The sequence below is a fragment of the Jatropha curcas genome, chromosome 5, assembly GCF_041381405.1.
Source record: "Jatropha curcas cultivar XTBG-Jc1 chromosome 5, XTBG_Jcur_1.0, whole genome shotgun sequence".
NCBI classification, from domain to species: domain Eukaryota; kingdom Viridiplantae; phylum Streptophyta; class Magnoliopsida; order Malpighiales; family Euphorbiaceae; genus Jatropha; species Jatropha curcas.
The window spans coordinates 19295303-19320965 of record NC_143155.1 but is presented as its reverse complement, the minus strand read 5'-3'; the positions used below and the strand labels follow the sequence as shown (position 1 = coordinate 19320965).

Sequence of the window (25663 nt, the reverse complement as noted above, 5' to 3'; positions counted from 1 at the left end):
TATTTAAAGCAATCAAACTCTCTTTACAATTTCCTTAGTTCAAATTTATTTTAAATTGCACAATCGGTGAAGTGTTTACCGTGGATCCAACCTACGACCTAGAAGTCAGATCAAGTGCGATATTAATTCCAGTTGGTGTACTTCATATACCTGGCACGCCCATAATTAATTCACAAACCAAGTTGTCTGCCAGTGAATTCGTTGCTCTTCTTCGAAAAAAAAAACCAACAAAAGTAAAAAAAAAAAAAAAAAAAAAAAAAAAAAAAAAAGCACCATCAAAAGAGCATAATTCAATTTCATAAGTGAAAAGATTAGAGCATATTTTTTCAATTCAAAAAAAAAAAAAAATTAGTTTTGACTTTAGCGTGTTCTGGAGGAGAAAGAGAGGAAGAAAAAGAGGCAATTTGGCGAAAAAAATTCTCTCTTTATGATTGTATAATTGTACATTTTTTAAAATACAAGGATAAAATAGTTTTTTTAGACGAAATATAATGGTATGATAATAATTTTTGCTATTTTGATTCATCAAATAAAAATTACAAATGTTAAACATTTCAACCTTCAAAATTATTTCATTAAGCATATTAACTTGCAAAATTAAATCAATTAAATATTTATTAAACAGTCTAAAAAATGTGAAAATTATTGTTTTAAAAGTTATAGTAATTACAGAGCAAATAAATATTTTACAATAAAAATCAAAAGCCTCACAAATTATTGTTGTTAATGTGCAAAGACGTACAAAGTTACTAGAATTTATAAATTCAAGTAGACAATAGGTCATCCATGAAGTTTAAGATGTTACAAAATTAAAACAGTAAAACTCAGTGGTGATTCTATGTATTTGCAATTTATATATCTAAAATTTATAAATTCGAGTATACAATAGGTCATCACTTATTTCATAAAATTTTGCAATAAATGGTCCATTATTTTGTATATACAAATGAGTATTCACTTACTATGTAATAGTTGTCACAACTGTGGTTTCAAAGAGTAATAAAAATTTTTTTTTCCGTTTTTACCATTTGTATATGATCAATAATTATTACTTCAATTTAATGATTTTCTTAGAGAATTAGTATTAAAATTAAGGGTGATATAGTGAATTCACTTAATAATTTATTGTAATTTAAACAAATTTAATGTTTTTTTAAGGAATGTAAAATTCTAAATGTGACAAATATTATAGAATAGAAGTAGAATTTCATAAAATTTTGCAATATAGCATGTCAAAAGCTTGGCAAGGTTGCACCCTCACTTCACATTGCATATTTTCTTCTACTTAACATAGAGGTTTAGCTTGCTTCCTCCTACAGTGACGTCGCCAAGCTGCCTGTATGCAGCCTGCTGCCCATGTTCTCCATTGCACAGAAAAATACCTGACAACGAAAGTTCAGATTGTGACAACGAAAAATACTTGTCACATTTGGGCCATTCTAGCTTTGAGAATTATCAACAGAACTTTAGTGTATAAAAATTAAAATTTAGTAATCTTTCACGTCACAAATTAAAAAGTTATATACAATAAAAGATGCTGACCCCTAAATTGAGATAAAATGAACTCTAAATATTCATCATACACAACACTTCAAATTGAAATTTTTTTTAAAAGAGAGTTACAAATTCAGAATTCTTAAAATGACATTAAAAACAAAATATATCAGGAACTGACCTGAATGTGTGTTGGAATTGGGAGGCAACAAATTTCAAGTCTTGAGCTAATAAAGCAAAGGCTTCAACCTCTGACAAAGCCAGCACAGTTCTACTCGAAACATGGAGCTTGGATTTTGATCGAGGATCCAATGCCCATGTAAGAAGCCCCTCTCCATAAAAATCACCAGCCTTTAAATAAACAGCACCATTTGTGGTGACACTCACTAGATCACCGTTCAAGATAAATAGCATCTCATCAACTGCATCCCCCTCGCGAAAAATCAAACTATCCTTTGTATAAAGCACTGGCCTAAGATGATCACATATTGCATCCAACATTTGCTCATCCATTTTTGCAAACTTTGGCACCTAATTATGAAATTCAAGAATAACGAAGCAGAGAGGGAGTAGTGCGTATATTCACAAGGTTAAGGAGAGAACTCACTCTCATGATTAGATCAAAGTAGAGATGGCGATATATGTCCCTCCTGATGTATTTGGGAAGTGCATCGATGATATTTTTTTCATCCACACCTCTTGTTGTCCGCCATTTGTATTGCTCATACGTCCTAATCCTCTCCCTTAGGTCCTCTGGAAGCATACGATGGGACATCCATTGATTTACATCTCTCATTTTAACTCTCATTTCCTCTAGTCTAACTGTAAGGCTTTGCAGATACACCTGTACGATAAGCAAACGATTAACATTATCAATATATCACAAGACATCCCATATATATATAAAAGCAAACAATTCATATATACCTTTATTAAATGTATCGGAGTGCGTGAATATTTTAAAATACATGTCTCGCTTTTATTTCTACAAATATCTAATATCACAAGACTAAACATCTCTCCCACTCTAAAAAATAATTTAAATGCTATATTAACGAACAATATAAAAAATAGCTTTTTGGTCAAAACGTTAGTGGTCGCCGAGTTGCCGCACACAGCTCAAGTGATTGAGAAAAACTCCGGTAAAACATTGAAAATGAGAAAATACTAATAAAAGAAATGGGAGATATAAATGAAAGTAAATTAAGAGAGAATAAAAAGGATCAAAGAATTACCTGAATCATAGTGTTAATAAGCATTGAAATTAAAGCCATTCCTGTAACGGATACGACAAGAGCAAAAAGAATTTCTCCAATATAAGTGCTTGTCTGGAGGTTTTGGCCGAAAGAGCTGTAAAATGACAATAAGAAAATTATTTGGAAATCTCGTGAATGAGTCCTGCTCTGCTCTGCTGAGGGAAAATTAAAAAATTTTGATGGATTAAAATTTATATATCTACAGACCTAAGATTATGCAGACCCCACCAAAAGCAGTAGATGAATTTCTTAGAAAAATTCCATGATCCCACCACACCAGAATCAACAGCATCAGTGAACATTCCAAAGTTGAAGATATTTGAACCAAGCTGGATAGAAGGGCATGAATCTTCCAGAAATGTGCTTAAGGCGTTATTTGCACGGTGGTTTCCACAGTAAAGATCTTTACTATGACACGAAGCGGCTTCGCACGCTCTACGCCAGCAGGTCTCTTCACGTTCTACTGAGAAAAAGTACCAACAGGCTCCAATTACCTAGTGGAATGCCACATTTTTCTTCTATTAATCACAAAATCCACTTTAATAAACAGTTTAAGAAAATGTAAAGTGTAATTAAAAAGTCAAACTCACATGACTAAATAGAACACCCAGAAAGATATTATAACCAATTCCAACCCATCTTCTTTCCATCAACGGGCAAGAGCTTCTACGTAATTCTTTGAACAGAGGGTAGATTCTCATGAATCTTGGCACATACTGGCAAAGAATAACAAACTTCAACAAATCTGTAGCAGCCACTGAAACAGGACCATTCAAGCTGGGAATGACGATTAGAACTACTACCTGACCAATAATAAACAAAATTTTTCCTCAAATTTGCAAACAATATAGCACATATATAGTTATTATTATTATTATTATTATTATTATTATTATTATTACTACTACTAGTTTTTGTTACGACGTGGGTTGCATGTTGTCATTATTTGTTATTTACTTGTTTATGACGTGGACATTGACATGCATGTTTGCATCTGTCAATTAAGTAGCTATAATGAAACTGACTATACCTGAGGAAGTGGAAGAATTGATATGACATCAATGATCAAGTTGGAGGTCAAGTATCTTCTAGCTATAATTACAGGATCTTCAACCACTTTGCCTTTTCCAAATGAGTGAGAAGAAGAGGCAATAAACCCAGTACGAAACTGAAATATCATGCGAAGTGCATAAGACAAATCAAGTAAGGTGCGAAGAACACAAGTTATAGTTCCCAATTTCCTATCCAAATGAAGGCATTTTTGAAACCCATCAATCACTGGAATGTAAAAGAAAAAAGGATCTAAGGATAGTGCAAGAAGACAAACAAGCAAAAATATCATGTTCCATTTCTGGAGAAATGAGCTCTGTGGATCAAGAATCTTCCTTTTAGTGGCTGATTCTTTTGCTGGTATTCTCAACCCTTCAAACCTGTCAGAACCCATTTCCCAACTGTGGATACTATCCGAAATTGCGATTACGGTTTGCTTGTGCTTTCCTGTATAAAAACCAACATCTCTGGAATGTTGTCTTTCTGAACTGTTAGATTTCTCTGAAATCCAGTCTTCCAATCTGAACTAAAAAGAAAAGGGAAAACTTAATTAATACACTAACAATGTTTGCTACATCATAATTAAATCAAATATTATTAGAATGCATTTAAATAAATTACTTAATAATGGTTTACCAAATACATCCTAAAAACATTTTTTAAAACAATTCAACATCATGAACTTGGAATCGATATCACTAATTAGGCTAAAATTGAACCAAGATGCTTTTGTTGTGGAATTCTGGTTATTTTCCGGCAATAAAAACTTCCACATGAAGACGGAACTAGGAATTAAAGTTAGGGAAAGTTAAAAAAAAAAAATTTCAAGAGCTAAGGGGGTAAAATTGAAAACATTTACTATTTTAATTGTGAGTAATAAGGTCTTTGATCCACTTTAATATCAACATTTTATATTTTCACAAAATTAAGAAAAAAATAATTTTCTAAAAATAAATTATAAAATGCCTAAATTACCCTTCTTAAAATTAAAAATTCTCTATTTAATTTTCCTACAAAACAAATGCTAATATCATCTCATATTAAAACACCACATTAGAGTATCACTTCCATTTCATTAGCCAGAGCAACTGCTATCTTTAGATAAGATTTCATATCCTCGTCTGAAGAAACACAGAACAAATCTACACGAGAAGTACAATAGGAAGACATATGCTTGGCCTCATTGGGAATATGAGTGTCCTTTAATGAGCCAGGCAGTGGGTAGAAAATATCTCTAGTATTATGGCTTGGTATACCCATTGTTCGACTTATTAAAGTTAAAATCAATGTGGCTTATGTCGACTAATAGGATGAGGCAGACAATATCTCTAGTAATTAAAAAAACAAATAAAACAACCATGTCCAGAAGGGAAGCTGGACAACATAACTCAAGAAGTTCATAAATGCCGACCGAAATTAGAGGCAAAGAAGCGACCGATTTATGGGGAAAGAAGTGATAAGGAAGGAGAAAGGTGGATAGAGAGAATGGAGCCTAACCTCTAATGACAAAGACAAAAAAGATTAAAGATTTTATTATTGATATCGTTTCGTTTGATTAATTAGTTATCTGTCTTTATATACATATATATATATATATACACTTTTTTTCAAACAAAACCAAGTTGACTAAACCGAGTAAACAACAGAATGCTCATCCCCTTTCAACTAAGTTCATTGATTAGATTAAAACATGAAATGATTAGCGTTGATCTGTGTCGAACTGCACATTCATTGAAACAGTATAATTCACCGCAAACATAATAAAAAATGTTAAATAAGTAAGAAACTAACCTAACAAATTTATTTCCCCTTATCATATTCCTGACTTGGCTTGGTCCAATCCGAATTTCAGACCTGAAAATAGAAAAAAGTATTACATCGTTAAAAGGAAAAATGAAATTATTTGTTTGGTAGGTAAGAAGAGTCGTGAATTTGCTAACAAAAATATAAGAAACATTCCATAACAATTAAAAAAAAAGTCTCACCTCTCGGCAGTCACCACAATAAAAACGGGATTTTTAACTAGTTATCGTCGTCGTTCCCGTCTTCTCTTTGGTGTCTCTCTCTCTCTTTATGCTATTGCGATATTTTCTCAGAAAGCAAACAGAAAGTAAAGAGCAAAACCAACAGAAAAAATGGCAGCTGAGTGCTCTAGAAGCTCTTCATTTTTAGAATAGATGATTAGGGAGAATAAGAGTGTGCCTGTGAGAGAGACAGAGAAAGCAAAATAACGATTAAATGATCTGGAGTGGAAATTTCGTAGAGATGGACTTGCTAGGAAAGAAAGTTTCGGGACAGTGGACAGAGTAGTTAACGGCAGTTATGGTCTTCGCCTCTGAGGAATGAGAGGGGAAAAATATAAGAGCAGAAACGAAAAATGTAACACTTCGTTTGAATAAACTAAAATTGCCGACTGCAAAAGGAAAAGGACAACGCGTTAAGTATTAATATGAGAGAGATGGACAACAGTCAATTTTACCGTTTTTCATTTATTGCGTATTTCACTTTCTAGCTTGTATTGTGTTATTTCAATTACCTTCTTAAAGCTTGGAAGTAATATTGAACTTTTATAATCGAATTTTTTTATTTTAAAGAAGAATATATAGCAGTTAAAGACTAATCTTTTTGAGAAAATTATTTTATTTTTTTAATATATTGAAGACTTTTATGGGCCAAAATAAATAATAATAGAGGGTAAACCTTCCTTGACTCATAAAGTTGGTAAAAATAATTACGGTCGATAATACTCGAAGTCAAGATTTTTCACTTCTTATATAAGTGAGAAGACTAATCAGACCAATACCTGATTTACATTACTATTTTTTCTTTGTTAGCCACTTAGAGAGCTATTTATTATTACCAAACATTCAAATTACTGACTGTATCATTATTTCTTTTTAAAAATTGAGAATGCTTGAGTTTAAAGTTTATTAATTAAAATTTTAACATGTTCTTGCAAAATTTGTACTTATTTATTTTTTATCTTTTTATTATTATACATGTCAAAATTGAGACTTGTGCTTTTTTCCAAATTAATAGAATTCCATAGATCAATTTATAATTGTATCTATTTTCGGTTATTGCAGTTAAATCTCAACTAAAAAGGAATAACTTTTTTAAAAATTGAAATTGAAAGGTTCAAAGTCGACAAACGAAAGATTAGGGATACAATTGACAAAACCCTATAAGTTGAGGGGCTTATTTATGCGCTTTGAAAAAAAAAAGTTCTTGGTTTTGATAGCCATGATAATTATTTATTTGGAAAAATAATTATTTCGTTAGTTTGCCACAATTATCTTAGTCATATCTTTTGTACAAAAATATTTATAATATCCCTAAAGTTTATTTTTATTATTAATGGGTGACCCGTTTATGACAAGAACTCGTTTAACCTTAATCTTAACTCATGTAATTTATGTGTTAGGCGAATCATATTCGCCTGTTATAATCCATTTTGATACCCCTATAAATAGTGCATACCATCCTCATTGCGTGGAAATATTTATCATATCAATATATATTAATTTATTTTCCAAGTGATGACACTTATATCATTAAAATTTATTATATATATATATATATATATATATATATATATATATATATATATATATATATATATATGTGCTTGCATGTAAAAACTAACTTGCTCAATGAGTTTGCATTTGATTGTTCTACTTAATTAGCTGTGATGTGATAATGATTTTCATGTTTGTATAGAAATAGGATGACATGAGTCACCAATGGGTCTATAAGACAGCCTTCGATGTCGCTAGCCATATATGGAAAAATTGGTGTTCCCGAATGCATTCGATGATATAGGACATGAATTATATGTGATAATATACAATAATACAAAATATATAAAAATAATGTTTTAATAAATTAACAAGATAAATTAACAGAATATTAGATTCTTAAATAAACTCCAACTAACAAATCATGTAGGATTACTACAATCCTTACCCTAATATAATTATTCTTACTCCAATGTAAATATCCCGATTTCACCCAAAATAGAGGTTAATACACAATTCTCTCAATACCTAATTTCTGAAAGTATAACAATAAGGAAATTCGATAGTCTCTTGTTAGTAACGGAAGAATAATAGAATACGAAAAAAATACAATGGGTGGGTTGATTAAGTGAGGTTGAGATCGTTGGCATGTATGGGTCATTAGCTCTCTGGTACACACATTATGAGAGGACGGATCATGTGCGAAGACGACTTACCGCGGGTGTCGGTGACACCACATATCAGATCAATTTCCACTAATTTAATTATGTGAAGATGCTATTGTATGTGGTTGCTATTATTGTGCTACATGTATAATAGTGTTCACTTAGTTGCTTTAGGATTTATCTCGTATGAATGTATGAGTAATGTGCTATATATTATTATTTACTGAGTTGTAAAATTTACACCTAATTTTTATTTAAATTTTTCATAAAGTAGATTTTTCCTACTTATCTAGGTATGAGACCAAGCAGAGATTTTCACTCCTTCAACTGTTACTCCCTGATTCTCATTCGATTCCGATGATGGAACCACCACGGCCACCGCAACGGTGGATAAAATAAGAATATCTTGAATTAGGATCACTGAATGTCAAGGACACATAGCGAGTTAGAACAAAGAGACGCTTGGGCAAGAAAGATAAGGTTATGGGACAGGAGCGAGAAATCATAACAGAGTAGAGAAGGAGAGAGTCAGTGAAAGTCTAACTTGACAGGCTAACATAGCAACTTTTTATATTTTCAATGCTCCCTGTCAACTTTCCATCCAACGTCAAATAGATATTGCGACGGATGTCTTTTAGTGTAAATTAAAATTTTTATATTTTTATATAACAAATAGAAAATTTGATATCCCAATATAATAGGAGGTATAATTGAAGTACAAGGACTGAAAATAAGCTCAATTAAGTGTTTACACCTCAACTTCAAATCAAACAAAACGATAGAGTAATAGAATGCAGCCCATTCTTAAATGGGCTTTGAGCAAATCAAATGAATGTGGACTTTTGACCCAATTCATTACACTATTCAATTTTTCAAAATTGTGGTTTGTCAAAACTTCAAGATTGAATCCATTTCAATTAAAATAAATTAAATTGCAAGAAAATATTTTAATTTCTGTTAATAAAAATCTTGTATTAGAATTGGATTTATAATCTCAGAATAATTGTTCAAAATATTTAATTTTGTTAGTTTTAAAGAACAATTCTAAATAATATGAAATAGTTAAAATTGTTCCATTGGAGGTATTTCAATATACTTTCAATTTCATTTACATAATTTCGTCTATCTCAGTGAAATAATGTGAAATAAAATAAAAAGATGTAAAGTTTTAAAATATGTATTTAACAAAAATAGAGAACTTCCAAAATAAATATACTCTTTTTTTTTTTTTTTTTTGAGCATTATTTGCCGTTGGCAATGGCAGCTATGATGTGATGATAAAAGCAGTCAAAAGAATTGATTGTAATACTTTCCCTTCTGAAAGCAAAGCATTGAATTATTATATTATTATTATTATTATTATTATTATTATTATCCTTATTCCTATTAAATAGAAGAATTATTCTCTATAATTTTCTAAACTCATCTTATCACTTCTCCTTCTCTATAGTAAGAAAACCAAAACTTCGTTTTAATGCAGATTAATGGGGAGAGAAATATTGAAATTGGAGTAATTAGCTGCAATAGAGATAATTTAGTGAAATTAAATAATATTTTATTACAAATTAGGTTATTTCATGATTTGTTTAATCATTGTGCGGGTCTGTTCGGCAATTTTAACTGTTCTATTAGTTGTTAGCTATTTTAATAGTTATCAGTTATTTTACTAGTAGTTAGTTGTTATATATTCACTATTAGTGGTTAACTGATTATATAACGGTTTAAAATAAAAGTGTTTGTTACAAATAACTATTTGATTAACTATTTAATATAAAACGATAAAAAAAGGTATGAAAGGGACGAACAAAGTAAAAATGAGTGATGGGTATAAATGTCATAAAAAAACTATAAAACGCTAAACATTAATAAAAAAAATGTTTCATGAAACACTGTCTTGAACTTTAAACCCTAAAATATATATTGTATTACCGAATGTTATGATTAATAAAAATAGTATTTCAACCCTATCAAAATACTAAACACTACTTCAAACGCGGCTACAACCATGATCAAATAATTGTTCTTAAGCAACTAATATTGGATGATGAAGTATAAACATATGAAATTAAATGAATTTAAGTTTTTATCAAAATAGAGAGGGCTAATTGGACTGTAGAAGGTTACATTCGCGCACAAAATAATTTTTAATTAAATTTTAAATGAATTGGGTACAAATGATGTAATTTCAATTTTTTTTTTCTATATGTCAAAATTGAATTAAACTATATAGTAGAAGATAATTCTTTCCATCTCATTTCGAGTTTAAACTTGAAACAAAATGTTATTCTATATAAATCTCAAATCATAGTGTCGTTTTGGGTATTACTTAAACAATTGTCATTCCCAAACTCAAATCAATTAATTTTTAATCTAAAATAGCCAAAATTGGTTACATAGGTATGTTTCCTCCATTAAACTCTATTAAGGACTATATTTAAGGTTATATATAAATCTTTGATTACTCTTTTTCCCATATTATTCAAGGTCTATTCCAAAGTCTAATAAGCCTTTTTTATGTTTAGGTCTAAAGTTCTCCTCAATTAACTTTTATAATTTTCTTTTTTACAAAATTGTTCAATATTATTCTAAAATGTTTAATATTAAATATTACTTATAACTATATTTTCTATTCACTTAACAAATAGATTCTCCTTCTATTTTATTAATTAGAATTTTGAACTTCGATGATATTTCTATTTATAAATTTGAAATCCATGCCTATTATTGAAGTTGAATGATCTACTCTACAATTCTTAGAATTATAACATAAATGCATTGTTTTTCTTTAATATAAATGCATTATTTTCTGAAAAAACATGAGTGAGATTAAGGCCTTATTCGGGAACATCTTTTTAAATAACTTTTAGTATTTTGAAAAAGCTATTTGTTTTAGGGTATGTTTGATAAAATTAACTATTTTAATAGTTGATAGCTGTTTTAGTAGTATTTAGCCGTTAGTTATTTGAGTAGTTTTGCATAAAACGTTAAAAGCTAAACGTTAAATAGGTTAACTTTTTACATATAGCTACCTTAAAATCTAAAAGTTGATTCAAATACTACGTTACCAAACACTATAAAAAATAGCTTTAGTCAAAAACCTGAAAGTTACTTAAAAAACTGTTGTCGAATACAAAGTATTTAGTAACGTATCGTTTGAACTAGTTTTTAGAGATTAAAGTAGCGTTTTATAAAACATCAACTCCTATAACGTTTAACTTTTTGTGTTTTATGAAAAACTATTCAAACAGCTACTAGTCATTTAAATAACTAAACATTACTAAAATAGTTAATAGCTACCAAAACAACTAATTTTATCCAGAGGACTCTAAATCAAGAAAAGAGTATAAGTCATTGAATGTATAAAAAAAAGTGAAAACAATGTTGTTGGCCTTTGACTCTAACTATTTTGACCACCAAATATAGACATGCTTAGAAAAGAAGTCTCCTCTAGAAAATACCCAGCTAATCCAACAAAAGCCACTAAAGCAAACAAAGCAACAGTAGCAACCTTCCCTTTTATGGTCCACTAAATGGGGTACAAAAGAGGCATAAAAAGTTCTATCTCCGCAATCATTTGAATTATGGGATCCAACGTTCCACAATTGAGGGCCGAACTCTCTTTGCCTCTCCTCCATTTCAAAAATATCTAATGTGTTTAGCTTCTTCAACTGAATATATAAATATTAAAAATTTATGACGTAAAAATTCCAATTTAATGCTATTGAAGTCATCTTTCAAAATTAAAAAAAAAAAAAAAATTTCTAGTTTTTTACCCATACATAATACGTTGGAAATTTTCAAGTGACTAATAATTGGAGTCCTTGGTTGTACATTGATGGATTTAAATTTATTCAATATTAGATTATATCATAAAAATTTAATAATATAAAACATGCTCAATTTTGCACACTTTTTAAATTTTCAATAATTATAATTTTTATAATTTAATTCATAAATTACTAGTTTTATTTTAGTAGCATATAACAATTATCCAAGTATATGTCCATAGCTAACATTGTCCCAATAAAATTAAAGGTAAATATAGACATCAAGTTAATTTAAAAAGATTGTATTTCTTTTCGACTTTAAAAAGAGTTATCTGGATTTATTGTTATTCATTTCTTAAAATATTTTATCAGATATAGTTTCGAGTTATTGTTATCATTATTACGGTGATCTTATCTAGCATTTTTTATTATTTAGATAATTATGCAAAAAGAATAGTGCATATTTCCTCTCCAGTAGAAGGAAGAAATTTGAAAGTAATCAGATCGGACTTATAGAAAGACCATGAAGTCGAACAATGGCTATTCATGTTTTTAATTTTTTGTATAAGTGGTTTATTATTAGACTTCCTATACACAAATAAAAAAACACATTTATCTGTATCTCATATTTGTATACAGTTTTCAATTAATAAAATTTCTTTCATTTCTTCTAAAAAAAATTTTGCAAAATTTGTTAATAGGCATTGATTTCTTTAATAGTTATCACTTCTTTAAAATCAATAAAGCAGTGAATCACAAATCAATGATGAGTATTGAGATGAATGGTTCGATAATTTTTTCTCTTAAATGAGATTGAAGATTTAATTCTCATAAATAAAGTAAATATTCGCTACGAGCACTTTATATTTTAGTAAGCTAATCCGATGCGAGCAGAATTTAATCTCAGCCGAGTGAGCTGAGATACTTGATATATATATATATATATATATATATATATGGTTTGAATAGATGCTATCGTTTGATTTGAAATGAAAGTGTATTTAAATATTTGAATTTTGAAAATGAAAACGGACAAGGTTGTTTTTTATTAAATTGAATGAGAATGTGACGTTAAATTTGTGTGGAGAATCTATTGTCGCATCCTACTTGCCATTTTGTTTTTTCATCAAACACTAAGATCCTATATACAGAAACTTAGATTTGGATTTAATTTTTGTTTTCTTAGATTTTTTAGAGGCTAATTAGGATATTAATGGACACATCTTCTTTTAATCATGGCAATTGGCATATACCCAAATCACTCACGGGCCAATAGGACTCGCAAAAAAAATTTATAATTCCGTTAACTCTCAACCATGTCTTTAAAATGTGCTTTTATTTCCTCAAAGAGAGTGTAAGTTTTTTTTTTTTTTTTTTTTTTTTCTCTTTTCACAAAAACAGAACACGTATATAAAATATGTCTTCCATCGAAACTACCATACTTATTTTATCCAAGCACGTTAACTTATACATTTTAAATCAATGCATATTCTCCTATGATTGATGTAGAATCTTGAAAGACAAACTATAAATGAACGAAATTACTCGATGCTCAACTCAAAAGCAATTCATTCAATAAGCTTAATAGGTTAAACACGGGTTCGATTCGAGCATATGAAGGGTGTAATTTTCTTAATTATAAATTATTTGATTGATATAATTTCCGCCTCGAATCATAAAAATGGGTTATGATTTATGACCAAAACACAACCTAATTATCTCCAACATCAATCAGACGGTGTAGATCTACCCAGCACTGTCAATGAATGATCAAAGCTAGGAAAGTGAAATAGTATACATTGTGTTGTGTATATATCATAACGGCCACTTAGGAGAGACACCATTAAACAAAATCATAATCCAAAAACCCTTTATAAAGCACCTCATGCCCAATACCATCATATCTTTGGGACCCACAATACTCCACACTTGGCATTAACTGTTTTGGTCCTCATTGGTTGCCACGTGGCAACCTTTTCAAGTCAAAAAAAGACCCGCTTATACCATACCATTCTATGTTATTTGTTACTTCGTATCCCTCTATTTACATACCCCTCGTTATACCCTTTAAATTAAATAAGAAAAATAAAATGATTTTTAATTTTTTTTATTTATAATAATAATTTTTTTAACCATTTTATATTTCTATTTGTAGTAATTATTGCTATTTATTTCGTTTAGTGAGTAGTAATGAAAGGTAACATAATTAACTGCATTTTAATATTAACATTATAGTAAAAATATACTTAATTGTATTACATTATATTTCCATTCAATAAATAAATTTGATGGGTCGCAAGTAAAATTTTCCTTTTTCATATTTATAGATAATACATTTACTTAGAAAAAATTTTTTGTTATTCATTAGGAGATCTAATGGGCTGGGCACACCGATATAATAGAGTATTACTCCTTATGACTCACCAAATTAGTAAAATTTTTTTTGGTCGAGAGAATTTGAATTCGAGATTCATACTTTTTACACTAATGAGAAGATTAATTAGACCGCAACAGAAAAATAAAATTTTTATTTGGGCAGATAAACTAATAATTAACTACATAATGTATCAAAATAAATTAAATAAAAATTTCTTACACAAACGGTGCTGACATATATTATTTTGTTTGATCTGTAAATAATTTTTGGGTCCAACGCCAAGTAAGCCAGAAGGCATACAAAGGCAATAGCGTTTCAAAATTTGAAGTGTCTTTTCTTCTCTCTCTCTCTCTTTCTGTACGTAGTGATTAGTAAGGCATTTAATAAGGCATAGGGTCTTGTTTATTTTCTTTGATGCTCAGCTCATTCACTGCACACGAGAAGCTTGTTTCCTTCAGCTCTGCCATTTCTGGGTTAGATTTGGATCTGCTCTTTCTTCATTACCATACTATATATTCTCTCTTTATAACCTTCCATTTCTTGCCTCTTTTTGCCTCAAGATTATTTTTGCTTTTTTTCTATTTTCTAAATTTTCTCCTCTCTGCAAGCTTCTTGTCTGTAGAAACATATTTCAATCTTCCTTCTTTCTTTCTTCTTTTTTTTCTTAAGTTTATGTATTATCAGACAGAAACAGGAACCATTACTCTTTTTATGTATTATTAATTTTTGTTTTTGCAGGGTAATTAAGAAATGCCACAAGAAACCAACAACAGTTCATTTTTTACCTCTCCTTGCAAGAACTTGAGAGGACTAAAGTCATTAATTTCTCATAATGAGGCTTCTTCATATAATGAGGAGATCATCAATGACCATGAATTAGCTCAACGAAAAGCTGAAGAAGCAGGTACATACATACCTATGTAGTTAGTATTATTAACTACCTCCTTCTTTAAATCCAATTTCTACTGAACAACATGGGTATAAAATGTAAAAAATTGTATTTAAATTGCATAAGAGGTAAGTTTATAGATTCCATCTTATTCCTACCTTCAATGAATTCAGTGTCCGAAACATCCAAATATGAAATATTTGTAAATCCCACTTTATTCTTATCTTCAATTAATTAATTTAATTTTATTAAAGATAATATTATTGTAGTAGTAATTTTTATTATAAAAGCTCTTCCTCCCATGTCTCTTGGTTTTTACAGGGGTTTATAGGATCTAATGACATTTATTTTTATAAAAAAGCTTTAATGTTTGAACGGTATTTTAATTATTTTTACTTTAAAAAGAAGCGTTGATTTATTAAAGATTGTGCAGTCCATTATGCTGCGCAGACTGCGGGTGAAGGTGAAAAATAACATATTTTGGTGTGGGCTCTCTTTAGAGACGTGGGCCCAATCTAACTAACCCTATTTTACTTTTTTCTTTTAATTTGTTCTAGGGTCTAGCCCAATTGAGGTCCAGATAATCTTTGATTAATATATATATTTTTTAATTTGACTATAATAGGTTTTGGAGTCTGTTATATATGTTTTTGGGAGAAAAAAAAATTCAAATATAGAAATTGAGTGAAATTTTTTTTAAGGAATTGATCATAATCAAATTAATTAAAATAAAGAAATTATGCAGAATTTTATTATATTTTATGTTAGAAATAGATAAAATATTCAAATTGGGAATTTGTAGCCTTATTTAGTAACTTAATTTAATTCATAAAATTTTTATATTCAATCCTTTACATCATATTTGCTTTTAATGATTTTTAATTATTCAAAATATTATTCTATAAAATTAATCTTTCTCTCATTTATATAATTATTAATTGTTCCAAATTTTGATTTTCATTCGAAAGGTCAAACAGTATATATAAAGCTGAATAACCAAGTATATATATATATATATATATATATATATATATATATATATATATATAATTTTTTTCCCTTTTTCTTCAATTTTAATCAATTTTTTTAATTTTTCTTCTATTTTTTAATCAATTCTTTGAAATTGTAATGATATGAGTTATACAGTAGCATTGTTTCTTTTTGTGATTAAAAAAAAATTTGCATTATTATTATTATTATTAAAGGTTAAGAAAACTGAAAACCCTCTCCAATGCCCACATAGAGCGATTGAATTGGTATTTTTCACCAAGAACAGCGCACTTTAGCACCATAGCATTGGTTTCTGAAATGAGTACAATAAATGCGGTGCCTCTTTTTTGATAACCAGTAGGGTCGTTGCCATCATTAATGATTATTATTTTTGGCCTTTTACTTTCAATTTTAATTTTTCATTTACTTCCCTAGACTCTCTATCATAATTGAAATTTGCGTTTCTTTAGGAAAATTATTATATAAATATTTTTTAAATTTACCTATTTATGGTTTTGATTTCGATTTTGGTTCTTATAATTGGGAATATTTAATTCTACTTGCTCTAAATATATTTATCTTCAATACATTATAAATGAATATGTAATTTTTTTAAATAAAATATTCAGAGTTTGGGATTAAAATATACTTATTAGTTAAAATTTTTAAATTTCTTTAAATTACTGGTGAAATGTGTATAAAATTAAGTTCAAAGTTTAAAAATTCCTGTAGTTGGTTGGAATATGGGATTGAAAAAATATATATAATTAAAATCCTTTATGTATTTTAGCATCAAGGAGGTACCAAGCAGCAGAATGGCTAAGGCAGATGGACAAAGGTGCATCAGCTACTTTACCTAAAGAACCATCTGAAGAGGAATTTTGCCTTGCTCTAAGAAATGGTCTTATTCTCTGCAATGTCCTCAATAAAGTCAATCCTGGTGCCGTCCTCAAGGTGCTAAATTGCTTAATTTTAAGGAAAAATCAAATAATCAAATGGAAAAAATTGAAAGAAAGAAGACATTGTTGTCTGATTTTTGGAATTAAAATTGAATAGGTGGTAGAAAATCCAATAATTGCAGTGCAGTCAACAGAAGCAGCAGCACAGTCTGCAATTCAGTATTTTGAAAACATGAGAAACTTTTTGGTGGCTGTTAAAGACATGAAGCTCTTAACCTTTGAAGCATCTGACTTAGAGAAGGTTTCCACCTTTTCTTTTTTTTTTTTTTTTTTTTGCATTTGCAATTATCAATTGTTATTTGATTTCAACATGTTGGATACACAGGGAGGCTCATCAAGTAAGGTTGTGGATTGCATTCTTTGTCTGAAAGGGTATTATGAGTGGAAGGAAGCTGGAGGAATTGGGGTATGGAGATATGGAGGCCTTGTGAAGATTGTTTCTTTTCCAAAGGAGTCTCCATCTTCCATAGTTGGTAGTGAAAGTGCTGATGAATCCTTCGATGAATCCGAATCATCACAATATGAGCAACTGCTAGACTTTCTTCATCTTTCTAATGAGGTTTCAATTGAAGAATCCAGAACTGCTAATGCTTTGGCATTTCTTTTTGATCACTTTGGACTTGGACTCCTACAAGCTTACCTTAAAGAGAGTAATGGGATTGAAGAACTGCCTTTGAATGCAATGGTAGGTAAGATCTATCTGTAGATTTGAATGTGTTATATGTATGTTAATTTCCCATTTTCCAATGTAGGGTAAGTTAAATATTTAAATGTTTTTTCCAAGAACAACTCTTACAGCTAGGGCTGTAAATGAGATAAGCCGCCCGTGAGTTACTTTAGATTCGGCTCAGTGAAAGCTCACTCGAGCTCGTTCGATAAGGTTAGAGCCAAGCTCAAGGTTAGCTTATTAGCTGACGAGAGCCAGTTCTATCGAACCAAGCCGCTAGCTAGCTTTATCGAGCCAAATCTCACGAGCTAGATCAAAAGTCAAATTAAATTAACCCACATTAAAATAACGCCATTTGGTTTGATAGATTTTGAGCTAAGCTCGCTCATTTATGGATATTGAGCCGAGCTAAGCTCGAGCTTGGCTATTTCAAAACGAGCCGAGCTAAGCTCGAGCTTAGATTTTTAGGCTCAAATTAAGTATATCCTTATGGAGCCAAGCTCGAGCTCATCAAAGCTCAGCTAACCCTATTCACAACAATACCAAATCGAATTTTACCAACTTCCTTTGGTAATTGCTTACAAAGGGATAATAAAAGAGCTCAGGAAAGTAGAAACAAATCTTGCCAATAAAATTCTTTTTGTTTTACAGAATCTTATATGATTATGTGGGTGAAATTTCAGGTGATAGATGCTTTACTCAGTAAAGTAGTTAAAGATTTCTCTGCACTACTTGTTTCTCAAGGCACACAGGTAGTATTTTAGAGTGCACATTTGTTTTGCAAGATCAATTTCCCAAAAATTCCAAATTCTTTCACTTTGATTAATGCCTTAATTAAAAAGCAATTTTGGTGTCTTTTTTAACCCTAAATGCAGGTTGGACAGATTTTGAAGAAAATGCTGAAGGGTGATATGGGGTTTCTATCAAAGTCTGAACTTATAGAGGCAATTTCAGAGTATCTTAGGCAAAGATCAAAAATGGTATCAAGTGATTTCTCCAAGTTTTGTGTGTGTGGAGGGAAACAAGAACCTGTTCAGCCTTCTGTTAGTCACTCTTCTGCTCATATAGAAGTAATTGATATTCATCAGAGAGAAGTTGAGGTTTGAATTAAGCTCATTGGAACTTTTCTCTCTTGTTTTATCTTAGTAGATGCAAATCATTTAGTCTATATCTGTTGTTGAATGCATTTCTAATTTCATTGTTCATTGAAAATTGGGTAGAATTGCAAAGTTTGAAAATTGTTGGTGATTAGGCCATTTAGCTAAGAGAATAACTAGTTTGATTATGAAATTATTGTTTTTAGGAGCTAAGAATGTGTTATAAATTGACAAAAAGAGAAGTGAAACAAATGCAAGCAAAGTGGGGAGAAGAACTCAATAGAATTGGTAAGAATATCATATATTGTATTCTAAACTTATTTGTTTTTTTTTTTTTTCCTTAAAGAAAAATAATTACAATTAAATTTTATTGCCTTAGAGCACCACATCAAGGGCCTTGAAGTTGCAAACACTTGTTATCACAAAGTTTTAGAGGAAAATAGGCTACTTTACAATCAAGTCCAAGACCTAAAAGGTAAAATTATTATTATTATGTTTTTTTTTTTTTTTAATTTCATATTTAATTTAACTAGTTCTCTTTCTTTCTTTTTGGTAAGTTAATCACATTTTTATTAATTTGCCACTAGGAACAATTAGGGTTTATTGTAGAGTGAGACCTTTTCTACCGGGGCAATCAAATGGACAGTCCACTGTGGATTACATTGGAGAGAATGGAAATATCATGATTGTCAATCCTCTTAAGCATGGAAAAGATGCAAGAAGAATATTTTCTTTCAACAAAGTGTTTGGAACAACTGTTACTCAAGGTTTCATCTCTTTTAGTAAATGAAAATTCCATTTCAACTATAAAAAGAAAAAAAAATTAACTATTCTTTTAAAATTAATTTGACAATTTCTAAAGAATGATGGCTTTCGTATTTATTTGCAGAGCAAATATATGGTGATACACAGCCATTGATAAGATCTGTTCTTGATGGTTTTAATGTTTGTATCTTTGCATATGGACAAACTGGATCAGGCAAGACATATACAATGGTACACCCTATTTGACTTCTTAACAAGTAATAGTAGTTACTGACATCAATCTAAGAAAAGTAAAATCATATGTTTAAAACATATGATGATTGCCTTGGCAACTTTTGTTGTAAAAATTAGGCATTGAATTGATGGTTCTGGTTCAGTGAACTAGTGTTTCAGGGCCTTCTGAACTTTGAATTGGGATCAAAATCGATCCTTAAGGATTCGATTCTAGTCCTGGTTCAGCTGGTTCAAGGCCGGTTTCAGTCTTAAGTTTTATCAGGCCAATTCTAGTTTGGTTTTAGGTTGTGTTCGGCAACAGCTTTTTAAATAACTTTTAGCTTTTTGATAGCGCTAGCTTTTATAGTGTTTTATTCAGTAACATAGCGTCTGAACTAATTTTTAGGGATTAAAGTAGCGTCTATAAAAGGTTAAGATAGTTTTATAAAAAACTACTAGCTACTCTAAAAACAAAACGCTACTAAAACAATTAATATTTAATAAAACAATTAAATTGCGGAACAAGCACTTAGTCCAAACTTGTTACATAGGATAACAACTAATTCATTATTGAATCTTTGCCAGAGTGGTCCTGATTTGACCACAGAGAATACCTGGGGTGTGAACTACAGAGCGCTTAAGGACTTGTTTCAAATTTCAAAGACAAGGTCAAATGTCATAAAATATGAAGTTGGAGTTCAAATGATTGAAATCTACAATGAACAAGTCAGAGACTTACTAGTCAGTGATGGATCAAACAGAAGATATCCTTTCAGACATTAACATCTTATCTACTTATATAAAAAATTTTAGCTTAATTTCTTTCTTTCTTGACCTTAACAAAATGTATTTACGTTAGATGTTCGCAATAATTCTCAATTGAATGGACTAAATGTGCCTGATGCAAGTTGGGTTCCAGTTTCAAGTACTCAGGATGTTCTTGATCTAATGAGGATTGGCCAAAGAAATCGCGCTGTTGGTGCAACTGCTCTAAATGAACGAAGCAGCCGGTCACATAGGTAAAAGCTTTTCTTTTCGGAAAAACAATTTCAACCTCAATGCCAAACAAACTCAGAAGTTGTTCATTATAGTCATATATTTTGTCGAGTTATATGGTCAGTAAGTGTTCTAGGGTGAATTGCAGTGTTTTGACAGTTCATGTCCATGGAAAAGAGTTAGTCTCTGGATCCATACTTAGAGGTTGCTTGCATTTAGTGGATTTGGCTGGAAGTGAAAGAGTAGATAAATCTGAAGCAGTAGGTGAAAGATTAAGAGAAGCTCAACATATTAACCGGTCTCTCTCAGCACTTGGAGATGTTATTTCTGCTCTTGCACAGAAGAGCGCTCATGTTCCATATCGAAATAGCAAGCTTACACAAGTCCTACAAGATTCTTTAGGTACATATTCGTATACTGAAATTTTCTTTTTCTGTTTTTACTGGCATTTGGTCTGGTCAAAAGGTAAATCATTTCATAAAATGTGGAAAGCAAGACCTTTTACAAACTGGCCTAGTTATTTGGACTGCAAATTCTTGAACTTTTCTCATTTTTTTGGGCATTTAGGTGGACAAGCTAAAACATTGATGTTTGTGCACATAAACCCTGAAGTTAATGCTGTTGGGGAGACTATTAGTACACTCAAATTTGCAGAGAGAGTTGCTTCAATAGAACTTGGAGCAGCTCGATCGAACAAAGAGACTGGCGAAATTCGAGAACTTAAAGAAGAGGTTCATTTTCTTGGCTTTGTATCTACAATTTTTCTTGTTGTTAACTTAATTGCAATCAAAACTCAAAATTCTGACAACTTTTTCACAGATATCAAATCTTAAAGAAATGTTAGAGAAAAAGGAAGCTGAGCTAGAGCAAATAAAAGCAGGAAATTCTAAAACCACAGCAGAATCTCAAAGACCAAGAGCTGTTTCTCCATTTTACATGCCAAGATATGGTACAAGTGCAAATATAAAAACTGAAACATGTCAACGACCAAATGATGAGGTTAAAAACTCCGAGGTAAAAGAAACATGTCTGATGCAAAACTTCATTTTGTTATAATCTTAAATCTTGTTTGGTAGACATGAATTTGAAATATAGAATTTGGCAATAACCTGGTGTTTGCTTTTATTTCCAGCCTAGAAGCTGTTCTTCAGGTAAGCAAAGAAGGTCAAGATTTCCTTCAGCACTCACAGAGAAAGAAACATTAGCAAGAAATGCTTCTGGAATTGAAGAAAGACCAACAAGTTGTTCAAAGCCACGCTCGCCCTCTCCTCCAGTTAAACGGTCACTCTCCTCGGATAGAGGATCAGTAATTAAGAGCAGAGTCAAGGCTGAGACAATGGAGAGTCATTTAGTTGCAAAAGTACCATTTCCTGCTAGAGTACCTGTCAATAAATCCATTCCTGCAATGCCAATAACTCTATCAACTAATGCTAATACACAAGTACCTTACACCAGTCAACGAGACGCCGTGAAGCAGGAAAACATTTCTGATACATTATTGAACCTTCAAAAGATTAGTTCCAGGAAAGTATATCCTGAAAATGAAGAAGACCAATTTAGGCAAGCTCTTAATGTAAGACAGGGCGGTATCAGAAAAAGTAAAATTGAAACTAAGGTTAAGGCAAAGAATCAATTGCCTGGAAAACTTCAGAAATTTGATGTAGGAATTACAACTCTTTCTGTTTCTGATATTGATGCTGTTGAAAAAATTGAAGAGCCAAGAAAGAGTGACTTTTCAGAAACAGAAAATGACCATTTGCTTTCTGAGTCTCCATTACTAGGTGCTTTGAAGGTAAAGAAGGTTCAAAAAAGCTTTTCAAGGAGCTCTCAGAATGTTGAACCGAGGTATGATTCAAATTTATAAACTTTGCTCTTCAAACCCATTTGCAAAGAAGCTTGGAATTCTAACATATAGGCCAATAATTGCAATAATATGCAGAGGAGCCGTGCAAGCTGTGGAGAAACTTGAAAACAAACTTTCAAATAATGCCATTCGGAATGCGAAGGAAAGCGGCAACACATCTATGCCTGAATTCAGGAGAAGCCGATCCACTCCTCGTGGAAAGTTTTTCATCCTGCCTTGAGAATTCATCAAAGTATATATCTACATCTTTCTATATATATATATATATATATATATATATATATATTTATAGCAAAAGATACCCTATAGAGCCATTGATATTATAAAATTTTGTATAGGGAATGTTCTGTTGGTCAAATTCTGATTGCAAACTTCTTTAAGGGGATTTTGATGGTGTTAGTAGCTCTGATTGCCTTTCAATGTTACACTATATGGAAAGTTTTGTGAACTTTGTGTTTAATTTGTCTGTGATTTGCTATAGAGCAAACCAATTATATATAATATACTAACATTTTGCTAATATATTTGACCTGTCGCCTGTGGATGCTCTGATAATTATCCAGGAAGTGTTGCTGATGTATTTATGTTAAATATACTTGAAACACAGATAGATGTAATATATGTTTATAATTTTGACTTCTCAAAGATAGCCCAATTATCGTATCTCCTTTTAACAACACTCTTCAAATTGGTCGAGGAGAGTCAAACTTGAAATCTCCTATTTCCTATATCTTAAAGATTTAGTAAGAAGAGTATTAACCAGACTATACCTATTGATGTCAATGTTTGATGACCAATCATCCTATAAACATTTAAATGCAAGGATTTTTTTTTTTTACTGCTATAAATCTGAATTTCAGGATCTCTAGTGTATAAACATGACATTGAATTTTCTCTGCCACCTCAAAGTACTAGCTTGCCTGCATGGTTTATATATTGACTATAGAAACATGACATTGACTGTGTGTGTGTATATATATATATATACATATATATATGAAATTCTTGTTAAAACAACAAGAGAAATGGATTTATTCAACATTAATATCTGTCCAAATAGTTAGCCTAAAAATCAATTTATCAATGGCATGGATAATATGAAATAAAAAAAAAGTAACTAATAAAATAAATAGTGAAATTATTATACATAAAAAGGTATGACTAAAAGCAAAATATTACCTCAACTAGTTAGTTAGGCTTAGCTAATTAGTTGTTACATAAGACCAATTCAAAGGAGAATTTACCAAAGTCTTGTACTGATTGAAGATGCTCTCAAAGACAAATCAAAGGGTAGTTCCATGACCGTCAAATTTAGCCATCTAACCAGCCTGGTTCTAACTTAATAGCAACTACATGTAGTTAAATTAATTATTTAATTAACAAGTACAAGTAAAATTTCTGTTTCAAACGCCTTTCTGACAGACTTAGTCAGTGCATTTCATGTCAATTTCTCAAAACATCCATTTCTTGGTATTGGATTTTATTTATATGAGTCTCAAATTGACTTGTTTCTCAAAAACCATCTAATTTCCCTTTTCTTTTTCTCTTTTAGTGTATACATTGTCAAGAAATTAATGAGCTTCATTCAGCTTGTGGCATTTTTCAAGAAACATTTGAAGGAGAACTCAGGAGACAGGAGACAGAAACCTTTCCTCTTCATATCCTGCCCTTAAACCCTGATCAATAATTTGAGAGTGCGAACCAGCACCCACTTAACAAGAAGCTTTCTGAACTTGAAAATGCCTAATCACATTCTTGGACTCGACACATTTCACATTCCAAGATTTTCACAATCTGGAGAGAAAGAAAGTGAAGATAATTCAACAAATAGAGCTCCTCATATCTCTGTCACCCATGTCTACGAAGCCATTGTCGCTGGTTTCTCTCGCCATGTAACGGTAACATGGAACAAAACCCTAATGAACTATTCGCTTACAATAAGTGTGGAAAATCTTTCCAATGAAAATCATTATATTTGCAAGATTGATTTAAAGGGTTGGCAATTTTGGGGTAAAAAGGGTTTAAAATCCCTCCTTGTAGATGGAAAAAGAGTAGAAATTTATTGGGATTTCCGGCAAGTTAAATTTTCGAGGAATCCCGAACCTGTCTCAGATTATTATGTGGCATTGGTGTATGGAGAAGAAGTGGTTTTAACATTAGGAGATTTAAAGAAAGATGCCTACAAAAGAACTAAGAGAAAACCATCTTTAGAGGAACCTATCTTGTTATGCAAGAAAGAAAATGTTTATGGCAAGAGAATATTTTGCACCAAAGCAAAGCTAGAAGATGACAAGATAGAACATGATATTGTGATTGAAATGTCATATGGGTTAGATGAACCTGAGCTTTGGATTAGCATTGACAGCTTTGAGGTAATTCGTATTATGAACTTACATTGGAAATTTAGAGGGAATGAGAAAGTGACAATGAGGAATAATTTTGAGGTAGAAATTTTCTGGGATGTGCATGATTGGTTGTATAGTAGCTCTCTATCTACAAGCAGCAACCATGGATTATTCATTTTCAAGCCAATAAATGATAGTATAGACAGAGATGATACCTTCCATGACAAAAATAATGGTCTGAGATATTATGACTCGCCACGGGAGATTTTACCTACTTCAGATTATTTTCATGTTGTTTATGCTTGGAAATTTGAGTAAGGCAAGGTTGGAAAAAATTAGGTTTTATTTTTACCGTCTTATTCTACATTTATCATGTTTGAAATCGACAAGATACACACAGGGAAAATTTTGAACTTCAGGACTCTGTGATTGAGCTAGTTGTACTCTTTTATCCTTTATTATTCAAATTAAAGGCTCTTTCTTCTCATTTCTTTTTCCGTAATTAATGCTTCTGAAACCCTTTTTTTTTTTTTTTTTACTTTTCATTTCTTTTCCTATAAATTAAAGGTTTTTAGTTTTCTAATAATTATCTTGTATTCAGATATTGAATCACTCAAAACTGGGAGAGCTTGTAAGATAATTTTTTTTTTAATAAAAAATAATAAACCAAATAAAATATACTCCATCCATCGTTTGACAAGGCACGCATTATTTTGATATTAATAAAATATTTTCATTTGATAAACAATTA

The 25663-nt window shown here is 30.6% G+C and overlaps 3 protein-coding genes across 7 annotated transcripts; 2 read left to right on the top strand and 1 right to left on the bottom strand.

Moving 5' to 3' along the window:
* Nucleotides 1-1078: 1078 nt before the first annotated feature.
* On the bottom strand, nt 1079-6221 carry LOC105639137 (cyclic nucleotide-gated ion channel 1). 5 transcript variants are annotated; one of them, XM_020681327.3, is made up of 10 exons: nt 5786-6221; nt 5592-5654; nt 4078-4321; nt 3781-3918; nt 3341-3553; nt 2958-3244; nt 2730-2844; nt 2102-2338; nt 1676-2025; nt 1079-1382 (listed from the first exon to the last, which is right to left on the bottom strand). In XM_020681327.3, the coding sequence occupies exons 2-10, from the start codon at nt 5615-5617 to the stop codon at nt 1286-1288; spliced, it is 1707 nt and encodes a 568-aa protein (XP_020536986.1). In that variant the 5' UTR covers nt 5618-5654; nt 5786-6221; the 3' UTR covers nt 1079-1285. The 5 variants fall into 5 exon arrangements, with proteins under 5 accessions (XP_020536986.1, XP_020536985.1, XP_012078487.1 ...); XM_020681326.3 differs by having other exon boundaries at nt 3781-4326; XM_012223097.4 differs by having other exon boundaries at nt 3781-4321.
* An 8218-nt stretch (nt 6222-14439) lies between these two features.
* On the top strand, nt 14440-23122 carry KP1 (kinesin-like protein 1). Its single transcript, XM_089721849.1, has 18 exons — nt 14440-14600; nt 14866-15031; nt 16797-16960; nt 17063-17206; nt 17291-17650; nt 18316-18384; nt 18508-18732; nt 18936-19017; nt 19109-19204; nt 19317-19496; nt 19619-19725; nt 20293-20471; nt 20562-20726; nt 20852-21105; nt 21271-21434; nt 21523-21717; nt 21836-22548; nt 22643-23122. Exons 2-18 carry the CDS (start codon nt 14878-14880, stop codon nt 22785-22787), a joined length of 3396 nt encoding a protein of 1131 aa, XP_089577975.1. The 5' UTR covers nt 14440-14600; nt 14866-14877; the 3' UTR covers nt 22788-23122.
* A 1170-nt stretch (nt 23123-24292) lies between these two features.
* On the top strand, nt 24293-25307 carry LOC105639169 (kinesin-like protein (DUF868)). Its single transcript, XM_012223142.4, has one exon. The coding sequence runs from the start codon at nt 24307-24309 to the stop codon at nt 25228-25230; it is 924 nt and encodes a 307-aa protein (XP_012078532.1). The 5' UTR covers nt 24293-24306; the 3' UTR covers nt 25231-25307.
* The last annotated feature ends 356 nt before the right edge of the window (nt 25308-25663 follow it).

What these genes read in the sequence shown, in the direction of transcription:
- KP1 (XM_089721849.1), top strand. Translation starts at nt 14,878, where the DNA reads ATGCCACAAGAAACCAACAACAGTTCATTTTTTACCTCTCCTTGCAAG. An exon ending in CGAAGCAGCCGGTCACATAG is followed by an intron (nt 20,727 to 20,851) that starts GTAAAAGCTTTT and finishes GGTGAATTGCAG; the next exon opens with TGTTTTGACAGTTCATGTCC. An exon ending in ATGAGGTTAAAAACTCCGAG is followed by an intron (nt 21,718 to 21,835) that starts GTAAAAGAAACA and finishes TTTTATTTCCAG; the next exon opens with CCTAGAAGCTGTTCTTCAGG.
- LOC105639137 (XM_012223097.4), bottom strand. Translation starts at nt 5,617, where the DNA reads ATGATAAGGGGAAATAAATTTGTTAG. An exon ending in CAATTCTTCCACTTCCTCAG is followed by an intron (nt 3,554 to 3,780) that starts GTATAGTCAGTT and finishes ATTATTGGTCAG; the next exon opens with GTAGTAGTTCTAATCGTCAT. An exon ending in ACTTTGATCTAATCATGAGA is followed by an intron (nt 2,026 to 2,101) that starts GTGAGTTCTCTC and finishes TTTCATAATTAG; the next exon opens with GTGCCAAAGTTTGCAAAAAT.
- LOC105639169 (XM_012223142.4), top strand. Translation starts at nt 24,307, where the DNA reads ATGCCTAATCACATTCTTGGACTCGACACATTTCACATTCCAAGATTT.